This window comes from Poecilia mexicana, unplaced genomic scaffold (genome assembly GCF_051168715.1).
Source record: "Poecilia mexicana isolate PSO_F unplaced genomic scaffold, ASM5116871v1 scaffold_3, whole genome shotgun sequence".
In the NCBI taxonomy this organism is placed as follows: Eukaryota; Metazoa; Chordata; class Actinopteri; order Cyprinodontiformes; family Poeciliidae; genus Poecilia; species Poecilia mexicana.
The window spans coordinates 8,354,650-8,377,460 of record NW_028263372.1 but is presented as its reverse complement, the minus strand read 5'-3'; the positions used below and the strand labels follow the sequence as shown (position 1 = coordinate 8,377,460).

The following is a 22,811-nucleotide window of genomic DNA, read 5'->3' as shown; positions in this document are numbered from 1 at the left end:
TGTTTATGCTGAATGGCAGCAGTGCTTTGAAAAGGGAGAATCTCTGGTGGCTGTTGTTGGAAAACTAGGGTTTGCCTGTACAGTGGGGAAAATGGGGAGGGGAAAAAAGCAAATGAATGTCCAAAAGCTGATTGCTTAGCAAGTATGTCAAGTAGTTGATGGATTGGATTGATAACCTATGAACTGTTTTTGACAGATAAGGGTTGTCTCTGTTCAGGGGAAGGACAAGGAGAACACAGACTTATGAGTTATTTCTAGGATAAATGAAAAATGATACGTCTGAATGAAATTAGGACCTGGAGTCTTTGACAGCTTGCTTAATATTTACACAGAGGAGGCAGCAGTAACCAGAAGTGAGAACGTTAGACAAAGAGGACAGGATGACACACACAAAAACAGAATAATCTGACAAAACATCTGGATGAAGTAAGAGTATATCAGAATAGTATTGGTATTGGCCAATATTCGCTGTAATATTTAATATTGGCCATTCCGTCAATATAACTCACCAACATAAAAGGTGTTTTTATATGACAAACCAGTGATGATGCCTACAGCTCAGCTCAACCTCAAATTTGCACTATTTTGTGTTGTTGTTGTTGTCTTGGAGAGCAAATGTCATGAATAAATTTGACAATAAACATAAAGCAAGTTGAAAGTGTTATTTTCAGCTTCATTTTTAGCATTTAGTAACAGGCTAAATTGACAAAGATAATGCAGTATTTTAATTCCACAGTAGAGAAAGTCATATAATTTCAATAAGTATGTATAGGAAAAAAAATATTGGTATTGGTATCGGTTATCGGCCAAATGAGTTTGAGTATATTGGAATATATCGACTGATTGTGCATCCCTAACATAGACCAATAGTTTTCACACATTGTGCTGCTTGGTGAGAAATATTTCGAGCAAAGAAGCCAAATTAACTAGACACAATATGTTTTTTTTATCATTGAATCAATTCCGGGTTTTTCACATTTTTCCACTAAGCTGAAAAACTGTATTGTGGAATCACCAGTTCTTCTGTCCTTTATGTCTGTTAATGATAAAAACAGCTCTGCTTCAAAAACAAATGGCGTCGGTGAAACTGAAGCATTACCGACCCCCAAACACATTAGGACAACCTTTAAGAGCATCATTTTATGGAGGTGAAAGTAAAAATGAATACCATTTGGTTACAAAAAAAATAATTAAATCTGAGCTGACTGTAGAAAAAAAAGAGGATCCAAGCCAATTAAGAGCTCATCTGCTGCATCAGCTCTTTTTTTTTTTTTTTTGGAAAAAACATCAGCAGCTCTGAACATCTGTACCTATTACCAGCAGCACACTTTACTCTACTTGTGGTTAAAACTCATGGTCACAGACACAAAGTACATCTATACACCATCTGCATAGATATGTCTATTTGGACTAATAATTATTCTGAGCAGACAGAAATCCAGATACCAAAAATGAATATAGAAAGAAAAGATTTGTCAATTTTCTGTCTTTGTTTCTGAATCATAAAGCTCAGATATTGATTAGTAGAGGAGATAATTTTGCAGGTGCTTCACAATATAAAATATACTTTCATTTATTAATTGATCTCAGTTAAACACAAGCAATTCATGTCATCTCTTAAGTTTTCTTTCTCATTTCTTCTGTATTATGCTTCCTTTCTCATCCTATGTAATTCTTTTTAACAGCATTAATTGATCCATTGCATATTTGTTTACCTGGTAGTGTATTGATTTATTATTATCATAACTATTACCTGTTTATTACCTTGTTATTTTGAATTCTTTACAGGCTGATGACAGTGTCAATGTTAGGTCATTCAGTTCACCATCACTGTTTACACAAGCGGTCATTCATTCATTACCCTGCAGTACTTTTACCCCCTTTTCACCAATGTGACTTTGTTATGCATCCTTGTACTGTAATCTATAACAAATAAATAAATAAATAAATAATAAAAATGTTTTGCATTATCATGGCCTCAATCCATTGGGAAAAAACTGCAATAAAGTGGAAACTTAACTATGGATTTCTATCATTGAATTGCATTGACTGCATATTTAATAAACCTCATTCAAACAATGTTGTGCTGGTACTAATTAGTTCATTGACTATGATTGTGATTCTAAGGCCAAATTAATATTGACATCAGCTAACAACTGTGGAAAACATAAATCTTAAACATCTAGATATGGTGCCATGCATCATGGCCTGTTCCAGCCACAAACTTAGACCGACTTTATTTTTGTTTTGGATGGAATCAAACATAATGGTGAAGTGGTAGGAAAATCATAATTTGTTTATCAATAAGAAAGCTGAAATTTGTGCCATGAACTTTAGTAGATAGCAGAGCGTATTTAGGACTCGGTCTCGCTCTGATTTTTTCTCCTCTATTCTATGCTGTGAAACAGCTCAGGCTCAGTCTGACTGGATGAAGTGTGTCTGTAAACATCCATCTTTAACTCTCTGATGCTGTAGTTGTAGCGTTAGCTGCATGTTAGTGGGTTGCTGACGTGCTTGCTGAAAATGAACCTCCAGTCCAAACCTTAATCACCAACAGGTTTCCTTCTACTGTTGCCTCGCATTTAGCTCCATCCATGTCCTCGTTCACTATCCTTCCAACATTGACGTTTTCTTTTTTAATCAAAAATCGTAATGAAACCGTAACAACTCTGGGTCTTTAAAAGCTGAAAGCTGTCCGGATGACGATCTGACTGTTGTTTTCATTTGCTGCAGCGTTATAAGCCGATGTGCACATAGGACACATGCGAACATGTGATTATATCCAAGTCACTTGAGGCAGATCAGACTTTCAAACTGCTCTTTAATCAGTGTGTGGTGCAATGCAGAGAAGTAAGAAAAAAAAACACATGATTGCAGCTGAGGATAATCCCATTCTATGAGGGCTGCTGACTGACGTATCCGATTGTATATCACACACACACAAGCAGATGCACACAGGCGGTTTAAGCGTGACCTGTAGTTGATGTGGTGTAATATTTACTGATGTTCCTCAACAGCACTGGAGCGGCAGCTGGTAGAGACTTCTGTCCAATCACACGTCAAACTCCAGCCGTACCTTTGACACTTGTCAAAGGGTTTTGTTGGTAATACAGAGGCAGACGGTTGCATAATGCATGCAACATGATGCGGCTGTCCTCTGCCTGTCTGGTAACACTGCTCTGTCACATTCACTCATCGGTGTAGTGCTGCTAATGGCTACCAGCTGAAAGTATCTGGAGTTAACAGTGAGTATTCTTAATTTTCTGGAGAATATTCCTGAATATGGAGCTGCTGCTAATTTAATGAGCTTGTGTGTCTGCTCTCATTAATGCTTACATTAAAGGAGGTTGACTCTCTTTGTCAAACACCGTCACTTATTTAATATGATGATGTAAGTTTACAAAGTGTATGGAAAAAGTTATGCTTCAAAAATGTTCTTCCCAATTTCTGACTGTTAATTTATTTCCATAATCAGCTGCGGTGCTCCTGGTGGCAGCATGTTGGAGTAGCTCTGTTAGGTTGATTTCGTTCTGTGATTTATAAACTAACAACAATATTTTAGGGTGTTTTCACACCTGATAGGCCAGTAGACTTGATTTGGGAACCAAAACTGCAACCACACCAGAGTTCACTGCAGACCAAAACCTAGGTTTTTAGGCCGACCAAACTTCACCTTTTTGGTCCACATCAGAGTTCGATTGCTCATTCACAGCTCCCCAATTGAACCAGTCTTTCCAGGCAAATGAACTGGAGTTTGATTAAAGCAGACTAAACATGGCTCGTGTGAATGCAACCTTAAAGCCAGAGTAAGGACTTCAGAACTGGGGTGATGTGCTCCATCCTCCTGGTTTTAGTGAAAACGCGACCAGCAGCGTTCTGGGTGTATTATAGGTTCCGTAATTCTAGCCTCTAGCTGCCCACTTAAGTGGTCACGCTGCAACATTTACACAGTCAAGAACTGTGTTTTATCCATAGGAATCTTGTGAAACATTCTCGAACTGATAAAATCATAAAAGAGAAAAAGCAGAATAAAAAAAATATCTACTTTTATAGCGCTTTACCTCACAGTGTGTGTGTGTCAATGTCTCTTTCATTATGCCGGTTCACTCGTCCCCAGCGTCCCACAGTGCTTGTTTTTCTGCAAACAGAAACATCTACAAGGCTTCCTCTCACCAGCCATGTACTATTTGTTGTGATGATCATCTGTTTGAGCGTGTTTGCCTGCATGTGCAAGACGCAGCAAGACAGGCAGAGAGAGAGTCACCGTCTGTTCTGTGACCTGGATATAACGCGGATCCTCAGGACACGAGTCGTATAGAGCTTTCGCTGAAACACATCGATACTGACACAAATATACAGATTCACCCACATCTTCAGTCTGCCCCGTCGTTCTTAATGAGCCTTTGCAGAAGCGCTGACACAGAACTTGTCTCCTATGTAGAGGTGATCTATTACTTTACAAAAAAAAAAGCTGTGTTATTAGTTTGGTGCCTCTTTGTAAAAAGTATTCATATCCCCTAAGACTTTTCACATTTTTTTCATGTTGCAACCATAAATCTCTGTATATTTTAGTAGGATTTTCTGGGAGAACACAAAGTGGCTCATAATTTTGACAAAGAAAGAAAAGGATTACATGGTTTCCAAAATGACTTGGAATTAAACAGTAAGTAAAATCCAGTCCGCCTTTACAAGTCATCATCCTTACCAAATATAGTCCACCTGTGTGTTATATAATTTTAGGGTAAGAGTTGCTATGAGGCTTGTTAAGCTCTCAGCACTTTCACAGTCTTCACAGGTTTTGAAAAGACATGGAGTTCACACTTTCAGGCCGGTTTCTGCAGATTTTGGTTTCATGGCGGAAAAAGTGGGGATCACTGACTTTTGGTCAAAGCGACTAAAGCCAACCTAACACATCGAAAGCGACGGTGCAAAGGTTTTACAAGCACACCATAGGTGGCGGTAATACAAGATATAATTCTGTTTTCATGTCATAAAATAGAGCCATGCCATTTGAAATACTTTCGGTTTATCTCACAAGCTGATTGTGTTTCTTGATGTTGTTATATTCCTGTTGAAAATTTGGAACATTTTTGAGGATGTTTGAACTGATTTCTGAAATTAACCTGATTCTAAATGTTCTTTCCATCTTGATAGACAAGTGATATAATGTTTAGACTATATTATTTAAACAAAAAATGTAAAGTTCATATTAATTTGATTTCAACTGAGGGGAAAAAATCATTCAGAAAATTATATCAAGCCCCAACTGAAATACTTTATTTCACAAATTAACCGAATTTGTCAATTTATCAGCATTTTTGCCGTTTGGATTATTTTAAAACGACTATTCATTATTTACTAGTTTATTCTTCAATGACTGTTTTTCTCCTTTGTATGATTTAGTTTCTTTTTCATCACCATGCAACTGTAATTAGGTGATAGCTTGTTTAATCCAAACTGTTATGTAGCTTTTTAATTTATTTATTTTTTCGGAACGTAAGCAAGAAACTGTTGTAGAGCTGATTTTCTTTTGTCCCAGGTGGTTGACACATTAACAGTATGCTGTCAAACCTTTAAATAAGCTGTATTAAAACTAACAGGGGAAAAACAGGGAAAAAAACAACTTTAAAATGTTGTTTTATTTCTTAATAGCACAAAAAACGTTGAAGTTTTTAACTTAAACTTTTAAGAAAAAACACAACGGAGCAGCTCTAGAAGGTGACCTACACACTCCTCGACAACATTTCAGTTTTAGTTTAATTTATTCCACTCGCTGCGTCCATCCGCTCATTGTTCTATTGTTTCCAGTAGATTACTTTCATCTCACACCCTCTGCTTTTCTGCTGTGAACAGTTAAATCAGTATTCAGTTTTTGCTGGGAGGTGAAGTGAACTGGCAGAACTTTTATCTGAAATAAGCTATAAATAACTAATTGAAAGGATAAAGAGAAAGCTGTAATGTAGTGGAGGAGTGAAAGACAGAGAAACAAAGACGAAGAAGAGGGACTTAAAATAGATCAGTTATGGGTGGTCCAAATATTTGGTTAGCTGAAAGCCTCTTGGCAGACAAAGGAGAGAAAAAAAAAACAATCAAAGATAGAGCAAAGCTTTCGTGCATGATGAGCGTCAAAGTGAGAATAAAACAGATATTTTCCCAGCAGAGAAAAAACAAACATCAGATCACCTGATGAAACTATATAAACATTCTAGGTTTGTGAACGGAAATTGTTGTTGTGAGTGAAAAGTGTGAAACGCGACTTGATATCAGAGTTTTTTAGTTTGAGGGGGAACATCCAGAACTATATGCCTTCATCCAAGAATTTATCATTTTATCCTGTCCTATGAATATTAAAATATTCAGAAAGCATCTTAAAAGACATTTAAAGTTAACAGCAGCTTGCTGAATGGGAAGAGTTTGAAGGGCCTTCAGACATATGCAGCCAATAAAACGACCAGGATGGAGAGGTTGATGTCTATGTGCTCATTACAGAGGTAAGTAGCCATAAATGGCCGTCACACCAAAACTGATTTATTTTCATGTTGCCACGTAGAAATAAGGCTAAACAGCTGCTTTGATCCAAAAGGAACATCTTGTGTTGAGTTCCGACCAAAAGTGACACATGTACAGGTTGAATTTAATAACATTTATATATAAAAAACATTTATTATAAAAGCTACCTACTGCTGCTTTAAGACAGTAATTTGTGATAAAGCTTCACTCCTGTATGTACAACAGACAGACCTCCTGTCCTTTCTTTTAATGTTGATGTTGTGTAATCCAATGCTATAGATGAAGTATGATTCCATTCAAAGCTTTGCAATGAAGATGCTCCAAGCACAAGATTTCAAAGCTCAGGCTTAAAATGAGAATCAAATGGAAAAAGGGAAATAGAAAAATAGAGAGGCAATAGCTGCTAGGATAAGAGCGAGTGAGATGGAACTCCTCTTCAAACACAAAAAGTTAAGCTCAACACGACTTACTGGTGATTATATAGTGCCTGTTTTAGAATCTGGGGTTCAGAGGTATTTGTCTTTAGCTCCGGCTCAACTTTATCCCATCTCTAGCGTAATAAGCACAAGCAGGCACACTCTCTATTACTCTCTGTCTTACACGGAAATCAGTATGCATGGACAATCACGGCTCTGACCCCTGCAACTATCTTATCTTCATCTCTGAGGACAGATAATCCACATAAGTCCTTCAACAAATACATACGTCCCGTTCCTGATGCGCATGGCACTCGTGCGCCGGAGCGCGGTGCAGGAATTCTTTAAAGGGCCGGTTTATCGGGTTGAGAAAAGTCAGCGAACAAGTTCACCTTAGCTGTCTGTTCTCCTGCTTTTCTGTTCAGATTAAATTGAGAGAAATTGGTTTTTGCTCCCAAGTCTTAGATTGGGGTTTGATCACCGAGCGATCTGTGGAATTAAGTCGCTTGTTGTTTGCACACACACCAACATGACGACTGTTTGTAAGTAAAAACCAGAGGAGATGCTAAAATTAACAGGAAGAAGCATAGTAGTCAGTGCAATACGCGTAGCCTGAACAGGATGATTTTTGTGAAAATAAAATAAAAACAGAAACATTTGTAATTTGCGGAAGCCTTAACAATTTGCATAAGCTCCTTAAGTATGTATTTGGATTTATTAAGCTCTGATCCGTGGCGTTTTGTGTTCCCAGTTTGCAGCAGCTAAAATTATCTTGTCAAAGGGTGAAATATTTCACGGCAAAATTAAATTATAAGGAATTAGACGACGTACATCAAAATGAAGATGATTTGGATTTGTGTAGCTATCCAAACTGACCTGGGCCAAAAGTGAAAAACTACATGTTGTTTGGGTTCCTACAGTTTTTTTTAGCATTAAGATCAAAACAGCATCTCACTTTGCACTTTGACTAAGCCACTCCAAACCTTCATTTTTCTGACTAACTGTTAGATAACCTAAGTGTGCTTAAGCTTAAGGTAACAAACTGATGGCCATTCATTTACCATCAAAGTTTTTAAATCGACTTTTTTAAGGCAAATGCAACAGCCTGCAAGTCTTTATTAGCAGCATACATAATATTTTCCTCAAAGTCTTCAAGTTTCACCAGTCAGTAGTTTCTCCATTTGATGGTTCTCACTATGGTTCAAATGACTCCAACACATTAGACTGACTGAAAACTGTTGATAGTTTGGTTTGGTTTCTCATCTGTTTTTCTCAGCTCCTAGATCGAGGCATCATGTGTTGCTTCTTTAGATCTTTTTGTCTACTTCATGTTGTCAAATGGTTTCTGTCTCTTGTATAGTTTTTTACCCCTTTAATAAATGAGTTGAAAATATGCAAAAATTATTTTGATGATCTGAAATGGCTAAACACAACTAAAAAACTAAATCAGTACAAATGTCAAAGCTGATTTAATTTTTTTTTTTACAGCATTGTCTATTTGTAAAGAATGATATGAAGCATGGACCTTCATTTTTCACCAGAAAACTGAGAACACTGATAGGTTTTCTCTTCTGACCTGCCGCTGGTGTTCCGGAGGATCACTAGTGCATCAGGGAAGCCGTCCAGGTTGTAGTCGCCGAGATGCAGGACCACTGGATGGGTGGAGTCTGCTGATACAAAGCCCCAAACGGTGTCCCTCTGCTTGAAATCGGACAGGACCGGCACCCACTGGAAAAACAAAAACATACAGACAATTTAATACCTTGTTGAGTCTTTAGAATGAGATTTGTCTCTACCATAGAAATAAAAAAACAATTATACTATTGGGATATTGTGAACTTTATGGACTTTTAATCTCACACTTTTAACTTTTCAACTTCAAGTGGCGATGTTGTAATCCTCCCTGTATGCTTTTTGTTGACTATCTTGTCCATCACATGGTCACCAAGTAACCATACAGGCAAAACAATTATTAATTATCTAGATATTTTTGATAATTTTCATTTCAATAAGGTTCTGCAAAGTGACTGGTGAAGGTTTAACAATCAGTTAAAGGGGCAGTATTGTGTGTTTTCCAGCCACATAGTATCATTTTATACCACAAGCAAGAAACTATATTACCTTCAGTTGTTAATGCAAAATCATTACGGCTAATTGAAACTGGGCCTCTGTCTCTTTAAGAAACTCCTGCTCTTTCTGAAACTCTGAGTTCAGGAAGTCATCACAACATGGCTCCTCCATTAGCCCTTTAGCAATGTTTTTACCAACACATTAGCGTGTTTTTAAAAATTTTTTTCTAATTTTTTACACAAAAAGTATAGTGCATATAGCATGTCAATAAACAATTCATAAAGTATTTCGAACTGAGAAACTGTAGAAAATCATAACTGCACTACTTTGAAGAAAATAAGATGATTGGTTTGTTTAATAACTGAAAATATGAAACAAAATACAAAACAACAGAAGAAGACACACAAAAATAATGGATGTTATGATCACTTATAAGAAATACCACAACAAATCTTGTCCTTCTCTCAAACCCCCAAAAATCTATACTGTACAAAACAAGAGTTTTATTTGCTCTACTCTAGTAAAATGCATTTCCATCACTGCATACTGTTTGTATGCGGTGATCCCAAAGAGACACAGAAGCAAAAAGCTGCAAATTTTAACTATTCATGAATGTTAAACAGGGAAAGCAGGTGCAGGAGAGAGTCACCAGAGACGCTCACCAGAACTGCCACTAACAGCTCTTAATAAGACACCATCAAGGGAAAGAAATGTTAAAAAAAATAAAAAATCAGCACAGAGAATGATGTCACCTCTGCAGGGCTCATAATTACAGCTGTGTAAACTGCGAAGACCCAGATACAGGTGGAGAATTAGCCGGTTTTGGCCCGTTTATAGGGCAGCTAGTTAACAGGTGGAAGTAATGCTGATCCAAACGTCAGCAGATTCTCATCGCTGAGTCATCAGCCTTTTCAAATGACACAAGCTGGGGGATCTAATCATTAATATTCACACTGAAATAAAGCCTTAAAAATATGATGATTTAATTAAAACTTCTAATAAAAATAATGATGGAAATTGAGCTATCATTTTAAAGTTTTTTTTTACATTTTCATTTGTCAGATTTCTGTTCCATAATGCATTAGGACAGTTCCCTGAAAATGACTTTTTTTTTTTTTTTTGCATAGTTTTTCAACATGACAAATTATGCTTTTAGTTGGGGTGTAATGGTAAATATACACATACTGAATCATAACAGTAAACATTCACAAGTAGATGCATTAAGGTGACAGGATGCATCACAGTGATCACAGCTTTCACCCAGGAGAGCCACGACTGAAAATGAAAACAAAGACACTTTCAAAAAATAACACCAGTACTAAGGTGACTGGTTATGATACAATGCAGGATGTGATAACCAACATTGCTACAGTTAGATAACACTACAAAAATAACAAAACTGAATTTGGGAAAACGTTTTCATTAACTGAAATAAACCTAAACAGTAATTAATGGGGACAAACTGTAACTAACTGGAACTATAATGTTTATTTGTAAAATTAACTAAAATGTGCTGAAATTATAATATCCTTTGTTTTTGCATTTATAAATCTATTTATTAGTGTTTTGAACTGATGTGAAATAGATTTTTTCCCCCTCACACCAGCCGTTTACGTCAACTGTTGGTAAATGACAGTATTCCAACTTCCTCCTGGTGGCGCTATCACTAGTCTGCAAAAATAGCGACAGCAAAAGTTGGGAGTAAACGGTTGGTTGTTTAACAGTAACTGAATAGATTTTTGAAAATGTTAACTTCTGTTGAGTATTAATTACCAACGCAATGAAATCACAACACTTTGACCTTTTTGAATTCTGCACCTAAACATTAATCAGAGTATAAAAACCTAAAACTACTACTAGAACTATGAAAACTAAACAATATTTAAGTAGCAACTAATAAAAAGTATCAAAAACATACTGTGAAAATTAATTAAAACTAACTGAATGAGATATCAAAAATCACAATGAAAAAGAAAACACCAAAGTAATGAAAAACCCAGATATTATAATATATATCATATTATATTATAACTCATCTACTGCTTTTAAATATGAAGTGTGTTATTTTCCAAGCTTGTAATGATACTATATGTGATAGTAGATGTAACAGAGCCATTTGTGAATATGCAACAAGCAATTATGAAATATTTCATTACCACAGGTTAATGTGACATGACGTGTCTCAATAGAAGAGAATTACCCAGAATTACCAAAATGATTTATTCTTTGCTAAGTGCCACAATAATAAGGCTTTTTTCCCCCCTTTTTTACTTAATGTATTGAAACTTCCCTTAAATTCAGAAGTTTACATACGTTTCCTCAGTATTAGGTAGAACTGAATGACTTGGGTCAAGTGTGTTGTTACAAGTGTAATTTTGGTTTGTTCCTCCTGACAGACCTATACTAACCAAACAGTTCAGTTACAGTTTCATCAGAAATCATGACATGTTTACAGAAATCACAGAGTCTTTTTCTCTCAGTGTGAAAGCTGTGATCTGTCTTTTTATATTGCTCTTGGAGTAATGCCATCTTCCTTGGCTGATTTGAGTTGCACCTCATATCACTACAGCGCCTGTTTCACTTTATGACAACACTCTCTTATCAACTCCAGCCAGCATCTTCACACCGTCTTTTGCTTTTGTTCAATTGTAAATATGTACATTGAACCGAAAATGGACTGAATTTATATAATGTCGTTCCAGGCATGGTGGCCACTCAAAGGGTTTTACATCAGAGTGATGCAGCACTGGATTGTGGGAAGTTAAACTGAAGCAGAGAAGCAGTGAAGTCGGTGATGTGGTAATTTTTTTCAAAGGTTTTATTGTTAGGCCTATAACAGTACATTTTCCTGCACAATAATTTGTCCCAGAAGTTGTTGCGACAAATAATAATGTTGTTTTGAGACAACTTTCCAGTAATATAATGGTAATGGCATAGTAAAGTACGAACATTTTCTCAAATATCTATAAACTTTATATTCTAGTGAGTATCTAACACTGGAACTGGAAGATGTTTTTTATATCCAAAATAAATCAACAAAACAACAACAAAAAATAAGCTGAACTATGAAGTCTCTGTAAATAAAACTGTCCATCAACAAAATTGCTACTTGAGACCAAATCACCAGACTGAAGACTTTTGTCATGTTTTTTGGTAGAAAGAGAGAGAAAAACAATAAATCATGGCAAATAGAAATGACTGAGTTCGTTTTGATTTTTCATGCGATTGTTTTATTACATATAACGACAGCCCTAGTTATTGGCCTTACCGGCAATATTAATATCCGATATAGGTATCGGCCCAGATTTTCATATCAGTGCATCCAAAAGCAGGATCAAGGTGTATTCACATTCACTCTCTTTTTTTCATTCTCTCTTACTTGGGAAATAGACAATTATTTTCCTAATGGAGCTGAAACAGGCAAAGTTAGTAGAAACCAATCAATCAAGTTTATTTATCACATTTCAGCAACATGGCAGTTCAAAGTGCTTTGCTTCATAAAAACACAAAAAGGTCATAAAAATATGACAGTCACCGATTGAGAAACCAGAGACAAACATTACATTTTGTTGAGGGCTATCGTCAAAATCATCGGTGTCAATCAAATATCTGGAGTAAATGATCTAATCCCAGTATTAAGTATTTCTAGATTTTTTTCTGCTTGTACCAAACTGAAATCTCCAAACCAAAACCAAGGTGCTCGGCAAAGTGTGACTGGTGCGTACTGCTGCACCGCCACAATGCAACTTAGATTCACTGCTGAGTCATTACTCTTTTCATTAAAGTTACAACCTCATAAACGAAGCCCCTGTTTTGCTCAAAATCATTGGAATAGCTCATTTATAAGCCCTCAAAGACAGTTACTTGAGAACCATGATTGGAGGTGTAATTGAGCTAAAGAGGAATGAACAAGTCACTTCTAAGCTGGATATTTTTTCTAGACTGAACTCTAATGAAATGCTGCTCTGTCTGGCTCTCATTAAGTGACCACTGAGTAATGTTGCAATGCGGTTTAAGGAGCTGCCTGTATGCCAGATGGACATAATACTCAGCAATGATTACTGCCATAGCAGATAGAAGTGCTTGAGCTGACCATGCTGCAGATGCTGGCAGAGAGAAGAAAAGAGCGAGTGGGAGAGCTTTGAGGATGCTGCCAGTCTATTTGTTGGCAGAAGACGCAATGCTCATTCCGGATGGACATATTATTATGGTTTCTCCCACGCATAATCATAAATTTCCGAAGGTAAATCAATTAAAACTGGCAGTGAAAACGAGAAGATGCCAGTTATTTTTATGTCGCATTTCAGGCCGGCTGTTTGAAAGCAGTTATGAGAAGACGGATGAGGAAAGAAACGAGTGAAAAAAGATGGATGCACATTAAGTTTCCAATAAATATATGGCTCCGCTCCAGTTGTAGACTTAACTGGAAGCTCAGCTGTTGGTGACACATTACCTTCATAATCCACATTAGAATTATTTGGATTAGTGTCCACTGAGGAAATGGGAGTAATTTTCTCTAACATTGAGTATAAATGTTAACATACAAGAAGGTCAAGAAGAAAAAATCCCTATGATTTAAAGACTGAATACATAAGAAAATGATAAAGGATCTGATTCCTAGCAAGCCTAAAATAAGAGACCTGAGATACACAACAGCACACATGTTCACAGAAAACTGAGCTAATTAAGAGAAGTATGTTAAAATTAGAAAAGCCTTATGAGCTTTTAGAGCTACTTTTAGCAGAAATACCTTGAAGTAACAGCTGATATAATCGACACACACAGAGAGGTCAAAGATAAATTAGTTCACAAATGAATTTAACGTATTTTAATGACAGGAATTAACTACAGGGAACGTGAAAAAAGGACATGGAAATGCATAGAAAGCTAAGAAACTCACTGAAATCTGTCAGATTTAGGAAAGCATTCCTGCTGCTATGTGTAAATTAATATCAGCTTTTGGTGCAACTTAATCAGTCTTTAAGACTGTTGTGGAGGAATCTTGTTCCACCTTTCTTTGCTTCAGAGCATCAGCTTTAGGAGGCGGAAGAAATTCATTTGAACAGGAACAGCTCTAAAGAGATTCTTAGCAATTTATGTAAAGATTACATTAATGTTGTCATCTGCAGGTAAACCAGTTTTAAGTAATTGAGACACCTTATCTTTGCTATAAAACAGAACAATAATCCTTTTTGTAATAAAAAGTAAAAAAGTCATGTTCATATGGGCCAGTACTTGAACACGTTCATATTAATTAAGTACATAGATTTTAACATGCTAAAACGTTTATATAAAATGTTCAGCATTTTATATAAAATGCTATTAATATAATTAATGCCATTTTCTTTTTTTTTTCTCTATATGTTTCTGGTATGGTTACAAATCTGATCAGAAGCAGCTTCTGAAGAACTTCCATGAATGATCAGGGCTTTCTGAGAACACTTCACAGCTGAATAGCACTTTGCATTAATCTGATGGTTGAGGAACCTAAATAAGACACAAAAAATATATTTGCTGATGAGCTCATACGTCTAATTACTGCTGCCAATAACTTAGCAGCAAAAAGACTTTTCTTATAGAAAATATTGTATTTGATTAAAATGTAACTAATTGTGAGGAATTACAGACCCTGCACTTCACTCAATGAAAAGCTTTGTTATCAATGTGCAACTGTACTTAATTTTAAAACTTGATTTGTCCAGATGTCTAAAATTTTATCAAGACCTATCTTGTTCAATTTCCTTTTTTTTTTCTTTTCAACAAAGTCCTAAAGGCAAAAAATACATCACAGGCGATTGCTTTACCTTGGAGTCCTTTGGTCTGCTCTCACTTGTGCTATGACATTCCCTCTCAGGGGAACATGAGGCCTTTGCTGGCCAGGCCTTATCAGCAGACCACTGTGCTGATGTAGGCCCTGAGGCAATCAGTGTACTGTCTGTTTCTTTTTTTTCCCTCAACACTGATTAGAAGAGGAGAGAGGAAAAGCCCAGAGAATATCAACCAGATCTAGTCAATACTGCAGAAAATGTAGACCCCCTCCACACACACACACACACACCAACTGAGCGTTTAACATGTATCAGGGTGAGGGGGCTTCATCTGAAGGTACTAAAGCATTAAAGCTGTCGATTGATTAAATTAGAGATGGCAGTTTGCTCTCTGGGTAAATATCCATGACCTTTGTTGTAACGCTTGGAAGGACAGCAAGGTATATGGAGAAAATTGATAAAACTAAGAATGAAAAGGACGAAAGAGCACAAATTAAAGATGATAAAGATCAAAACTTTATAGACACGTGTTCATAAATACTAATTAGGCATAAAATTATGACCACCAGCATCGGTTGGACCGAAGTTGAACTGCCGTTTCCACACAGATCCTTCACGGTCCACAAAACACACTAAGGTGTTTGGTCATGTTTGGTTTACAGCAGTAAACACTGCGATCATGGTGCAGAAGAATGACTATTACAAGTTCACAAGTTCAGAGGAGGAGGAAATAATAATTGGCAGGCTGGAAAATCTCATTTTTGTTTTTCACCGAATCAAGAAAAAAAAAAGAGAACGGAAGGCGTCGGTGAAACCTTTGGCCGTTGCACCGGATCAAAACTGAGCAGAGGGAGTTTAATATTTCAGTATGTACTTCCTCACGGCTTCGACCAATTGGTCCTCAAAAATCTGCTCTCAGAAAATCCGCTGTTCTGATGGTTAGTGCTACCTGACGATGTGCCATGCCATAGCACAGAGTCAAAACAGCATCTCATTGGAGTTGAGTAATGTTGTTTTCCCCATAAATAGACACACCCATGCAATTCAGACCAATCACACAACAGGTTTTCATGCATAGAGTGACAAGTTCACCAGGAGGGTTGTGACAAGAACGGACGGACGACATGAGGCAGAAAATAGAATGACATGATTTTCGTCACGCGACAATGAAAACTGATTTCATCAGTGCGGGTCAACCAATCTTAACAGTGTCATCCATGGAGATACAGACTCTACTAGACTCTCATAGTGTCCTGCAAGTTATGAGGTGGCGTTTTCATGAACTGGAGTCACCTATCCAGTACATCCCACAAATGCCCGAGTGGAATAAGGTCTGAGATAGATTGTGTATTATATCACCTTTCAAAGCAGAAACAGCAGTAACTCCTTCTGAAATATGAGCCATGGCAGCTTGTTGAAACGAACCACACGGTCCAGCCAACACTCCCTACGTGCATCAATGATCCATCAATGATCATCACCAGTGACTGTCACCAGTTCTCCATTCCTCCGTCCTTGGACCACTTTTGATTGATACTTCTTACTACCTAAGCAGAACACAAACCCACAAGGGCTGCAGTTTGGAGCTACTCCTATCCAGGTGTCTGGGCATCACAGTCTTGTCAAACTCACTCAAAAGCTTGTCCCTGTATCCTGCAACTTGCACGTCACATTTCAGGACAACATGTTTACTTGCCGTCTAATATTTCCTGCTTACCATGACACTGACATCCGCTTATCCATGCAGGGGGGAGGAGGAGATGCTGTGGCGAGAGGTGGGGGGTAATCTGTTGTACGCACATTACCTGTTGGTGGTCATAATTAAAATCAGAACTCAGGATGAGCAGGATTTCTCATATATGTATATCTATATATATGTATAAATAAATTGAGGCACTTGAAGATTACCTACTGACAATGATTTCTTATCATAATTTGTGGGACCTTCTGGCAGAACAAAGGCAGACGATGAAAAGGCCATTGGCAGAATGAGATAACAGCGTAACAACGCAAGTAGAAAGTCATAAGATACGGTCTTTGCAATTGAACAGAAGGCAGGAAGTAATTTAGGACATTTTCCCCCAGGACAGAACGACAATGTTTCCCCTGAGTTTTGTTTTTATTAGCCTGCAGATCTGTGTTGTGAATTTAAAGCAAATCATTTCGGGCCTTGCACGTACAACTCAAAAGTCTCTAAGGTGAGCCAAAATAGCTGGCTTGGGAGCGGAACATTTGAAACAAATTATGCAGGAGTTTCTGGCATTTAATCAACAACCAAAGCAAAGTATCTGTAGAATGTCAAGTGAATGTCTTTTTAGGATAATCAGTTGCTTAAGAATCTCTAATTCAAACCTAGTTTGTGCGTCTAAATAACTCAGACTTTTGCTGGATCAAATGTCAACAATATTAACTTGAAATTGCTTGTAAGCACGTGTGTGCGTGTGTGTGCTACGAGTGGGTGAGAAGGAGTGTGCAAACGCGTTAGCAGAGAGATCAAAATGACCTAGTTAATGGAGATGAAGACGATGATGGGATTTACGCTCGTGAGGTAATCTGATACCTTTAATGGCGATGGGGAGAAGGATTCTGCATATAAATGACTTTTTATCCACCAGCAGGAAAACTCGCCGCACTAATGACTTACCGTGTGAATCTGTGTGCGCCAACATGCACGCATCACACACTGAACCGTACAGCATGCATGTAGGAACACATGAAAACCCAAGAAATAAATAAAAAAAGGCTATTAATGTAGGAAACATAAATAAATAAATAAAAGATAGCTTCCCCGACTTTGCTGATGACTAAAGAGAAAAAAAAGCGACAGCGTGCTCGCAGACTCCCATTGATTCACTTTGACGGAGAGAGCTGCCGCTTCATTAGGCCAAGAAATTAAAATGTGGGTGGCCTGTGGTGTAGGTGGGAGGTGGGGTGGATGGGATTTATGGGGTGATGTGGGGAGGTGCTGTAACACTGTCAGACTAAGCCGTCTGTGGCTAAATGAATAAAATAAATAAATAAATAAAGGAAAACATCTGAAACAAATGGCTTTTGTATACCCAGCAGTATAATGACTGAAGCTCATTACATTAACACTGACACTAAAAAAAACAGCAAGTGACAGAATGGAGGGGAGAGTGGAAACGGCACGCAGTTACGTAGCCATTGGCACACTGGAAGTTGGTTCAGTTTTGGCGTGAGTGTGTAAGTGTGTAAATGAGGTATTGATTATGTGTCTTTGTGTGCAGCAATCATGCACAGCACCAAAGAAACCGAGAGGTGAAACCAATAAAAGGAGATTTCATTAAAATGCAACACTGTGCTGGAAAACCTCGGTTTCTGGAATTCACTCTGATGATGATACTTTGACATTCACCCACATAACCACTGCTGCATGACCTGAGTATTCGCCATAGCAACAGTTCCTCTGACTGTGCCAAGTTGTAACTCAAGGCTAAACATTTTTCTGCAATGCCTCAAAGTATGCCGCTGAAAATAGCTGCAATTAATTCTTGAAAACAAGCTACATGTGTTTATTTTTATAACAGAGAGAAAAATCTGGAAAGTTGGTGGAATTTAATGGATAATGGTTTGAACTTCATACAGGTTTTTAACAATGAGTAGATTTCCATTCACCAAATAATTGAGCAATTTGACATCTCAAAAATAAATTCACTGAATGGAAACACATCAATTTTGAATAAACTTGTGTTTGTTGCTAAAAGGTTTTGCCGTTGCAATGGGATAGGTTGTTTTGGCCATATCAAAATAAGTTCAGCTCACAAAACTGCAATTGAAACACTTTTCTTTGCGTCACACGAGTCACATGATCAACAACGGGATGTTGCCGCTGGCGCAAACCACAAAGAAGAAAATGACAGGAAGTAGTTGAAGAATTATGGCACGTCACGTTTTTTAATGACTTGTCACACGAACAGACATTCACATGGGATTTTAATTGTATTTCTTATTTAATGGAAACACAGCAATTGCAAAATTGTGTTTATTCAACATTAGCAGAGTACTAAAAATGTTCTAAGAACATTTGTAATGGAAATGTCACTACTGACAGCTTCAAGTATTCCTACTTTTGTCACATCGGAACCAGAAACTTTAACCTCTTATAGAAAGCTTAGCTAGGAATGATTAAAATTATTTTTGTTATTTTAAATGGAGAAAAATCATTTGAAATACAAGCAGACTGGCTTACGAGTTTGGCCACACAACAAATTAAACTGAACTTGAGGTTCCACTCTATTAAAAAAGCAACAAAATAAACCCCACAAATTTAACGTCTGAGATCATAATGTTTGGACAACAGTACAACTTTGATTACTTTAGTGATTTGGTTATTATATAGTGTATATCAGTGAAGCACATCTACAGTATGAGTGTTGCAGACGTGTTTATTGGTGTCCATTTACATGGGTTCACTGATTCTCAGGAAGAAGCTGAGCCAGTGACGGACTGAATCCACACGTCTTTCTGTCAGATGGATGGACGGGTCGGGGGTGGGTTGGTGTTACTGCTGCCTGCTGTCAGGGTCACCTTTTTGACACACCAACTAACCTGAAGGGTTGGAAAGATGCAGTCTGCCTCACACTGACAGGGGAGCAGCCTCAGACGTGTAGAGGAAAATATAAAATATCGCTCATTATGCAGGTTCTGTTTCTTACCAAGATTTTGGACTAATATTGCTCATCGTATGAGTCGTCTAATTCATTCTCAACATGCTGCCAAAACAGCGACGGCCTGCTGGCTGGGGGGTGGAGTTTACTGAAGGTGCCCTTGTTAACCCGACACCAGGATGTTTTCAACCAATCTTTAGATTCTGGTAAAGTTCTGCAGCTATGGAGTGTAAAGTGATTATCATTCCTGTGATTTATTACAAAATGAGACCTGAATCAAAATCCATAGTTCAGTTATGGCATGAAATTTGTGATTTAATTAAGTCATGTATGATATAAGCGAAAAGAAAAAGCATTGTGTGACAATCTGAAACTGTTTTTTTTTTTTAAATCAGTCTTTAATCAAAGAACACATGCAAGCTTCTTCTGGTTGAGAAGACCGTATTACTTAATATGGGTATTTTTTTTCATACTTTTATAAAACAATTTGCTAGCAATTTAGATTTTTTTAAGAATGCTCCTACATCCCAAATTCCAGCAAAAGATTTTGATTATTTCAAACATCCAATTTGTCTCCAGGTTAAAAAGAAATACATATTAAGAATGAGTTTGGGTAAAAAAACAAAAATAAAATAGTTCTATATAAACCTGTTCCTTGAAATCACTGCTAAGATTTGATCCCTCAGAGTTAAAGGTCTCAGCTTGCCAAACACTTGCTAAACACATTAGCATTAGCTCTGTTGCTAAACTAGCTAAAGCTGGAGACAAGCTAAAAATTTCTCTGCAGCACAGAAGCCGTCTAGAGCACAATTTTTGCAACAGTTCATAATTTTCAACAAGTTGTTCTATTCACTCATAAAACAATCTGTGTAACCATAGGAATTTTGTTCTCTGCTAAACACAGAATACAATGAATGAGAGTAAAAGCTAACCAAATCAACATCTGCTACTAAATTCTAATTAAAATATCATCTCCTTCCTAAAATAATATTTTTTTCCTGCCAAAAGCAATAAAATTAAGCCGTTTTTCCCAAAAGACAATTTAGGCAAAAAAAAAACTTTTGGCAAAAAAAAGATGGCCATTTAGGAAAGTGATGATTTGAAGGACTTTTACCAGGAATACAGTAAATATAAACTAGTATTGAACATTACCTTTACAAATAGGCTTTTAGATAATATTCTAGATCTCTCCTACATGCAGTGACATTTTCTTTAACCAACAAGGAGCATATTCCAGATTATCACGCCGGCTGTTAATACAAATTGAGTGCTTATATTAATAAGCTCATTGTTGTAGAGCATAAAGAGTCTGTACATCTGAAATTAAATAAATAGTCTTATTCATAAATGAGTAATAAATATGCAAAATAAATAATGGCCCCTGTGAAATAAGAATACATATATTTTTCAACTGAGAGCTTATTTCCTAAATAAAAACTTTAGCTATTTATTTAGATGTTTATTTATGAATTTCTTCCAATGTTTATTCATTTCATAATGGCCTTTTATTTTGTGATACTTATTTTATTTTTATTTTTTTACCTATTTGTTTAATTTTTCATATATCATTGGAGTACGGGAACTCAGTTCTAACCAAAAGCTTTACTTTTTTTTGTTTAATGGGGACATTTATTTATTTCACAGAATATACATTAAATAGTTCATCAATAACATAATTTATTTGTTGAATTTTGAACGAAACGGCTCTCTATTGTAGAGAACGTAAGCCGAATCACAAGAACAGCGGGAGCGTCCGCAGAGCTCATCACTTCTTCGTGGTTTGCCTTGACTTGGGGCCAGGGGACGTGGCCGCCGGCCAAACACTTGCTGCTTGGGTCACTCACTCATCGCTGGCAGGTGTGCAGAGTGAGGGAATCTTGTTCTTAGTGCTTACACTCCACTAACAATCCAAACCAGACAGGATTAACACCTACTGTGTTTAATCATATTCAGCTCTACAGTGCTCCAGTATGTTGTGTTGGCTGCATGTTGAAAACATTTTACACCAAACATAAATTCCAGTTTAGTGCTAAGATGTAAAAAAATGGTCCTTATTTTGAAAGATTATGAATGGATGAATACTGCTCAGCATCAATGTTGACCATACAAAAATAAATAAATAAATAAAAGTAATAAATTGTCATGGTCTGAGATTTGTGCCTCCTTGTTGGTAGGAATATTTCAGACAGTCTGGTTGGTGTGACATAAAAAAATATACCCTGTCTACCTGCTTCAATTTGTCTGACAGTTGAGTCACACAATTACACTGCTGTCTGTGGTATTATCCCATTGTGTTACTGAGGGTGTTGGTCTAAGAAAGAGAGAGGAGCTGTGAGTGGCTATAAATGGGATCAGTGTGTGTCTAGAAAGAGCAAAAATGAAGCAGACTGTGGGAAGCCCCCCCGCAGACTCCTGTAATCCTGTCAGCTGAAGGCCTGGAGAGGCTGCAGGGGTAGAGCTAAGTTAGCAAACAACAGTAAACACACCGAGCTAAATCTCTGAGGATATTTAGATATTTATATTGTGACAGACAGTCTATATTAACACACAGTTCTAATGACGTCACACTTCCGATAACTTTGTAACTGACAGCCATCTTGGTAGGCAGTTGCTATGGAGTTATGTGTAAAGAAGCCACAAGTTATGAACTAGCTCTCACCTTGTTCATAATTTATAAACAATATAAGCACATTACAACTATTACAGTTTTTGAGTACTCTACCCACTTCTGTGTAATAAGATAAATATTGGTGATATTCATTGTAGTACTTACTGCCGAACTAGCAAAATCAGTTTAGCCAATTTAGCGTTTTTCTGCAAGCTAAGAACTGCACAGCATTCTGGGGAATGTAGGCAGACAAAGGGTTTTAACCCCTCAACCTCTCACAGCCAGCTAAGCAAAGTCGGTGGCATCAACTAATTCACTCCCTCACTCTTTGGTTACTTAGCAACAACCTGTTGATTAACTTGTGCACAAGAAGCTTGAAACAGGAAAAGTCATGCCACCAGTTTGCCAGTATTGAAAATATTTAAAACAAAAAAACGAATCAATAATGATTGCACTGAAAATATCCGGTTTTTGTTAGACATTGGCTATGCCTGCTTATAATAATTTATTCATTGAAAAATTTTTAAACTCGTCAGGTTTAAAATGTTCACTTTTTGAAGTTTTAGAGCAAAATAAAATAAAATCAACTTTAGAAATTAAAAAAATTGCTTATTGCTGACTAACGTTAATCAGTGCTACTAACCGCTCCATTGTGAATCCCTGATAAATATCTTTTCTTCCAAATATGTTAGAAAACCACACAGTCTGTCTACTCCACCTGTGCTTGATAGCGGGGGTTTTTTTTTTTCCTCTTTAGCCAAGAAACATTTATCTTAATAGGTTTTTCCTGCTTTGATATGATCTTTTTTTT

General features: G+C 36.9%; 1 protein-coding gene across 1 annotated transcript in view; it reads right to left on the bottom strand.

Moving 5' to 3' along the window:
• itfg1 (integrin alpha FG-GAP repeat containing 1) overlaps positions 1-22,811 on the bottom strand; it is a 164,093-nt gene that overhangs the window by 90,489 nt on the left and 50,793 nt on the right. Inside the window, exon 10 of the mRNA XM_014983727.2 lies at positions 8,503-8,654. Within this exon, the coding sequence (XP_014839213.2) occupies positions 8,503-8,654 (152 nt within the window). The remainder of the gene's footprint in view (positions 1-8,502; positions 8,655-22,811) is intronic.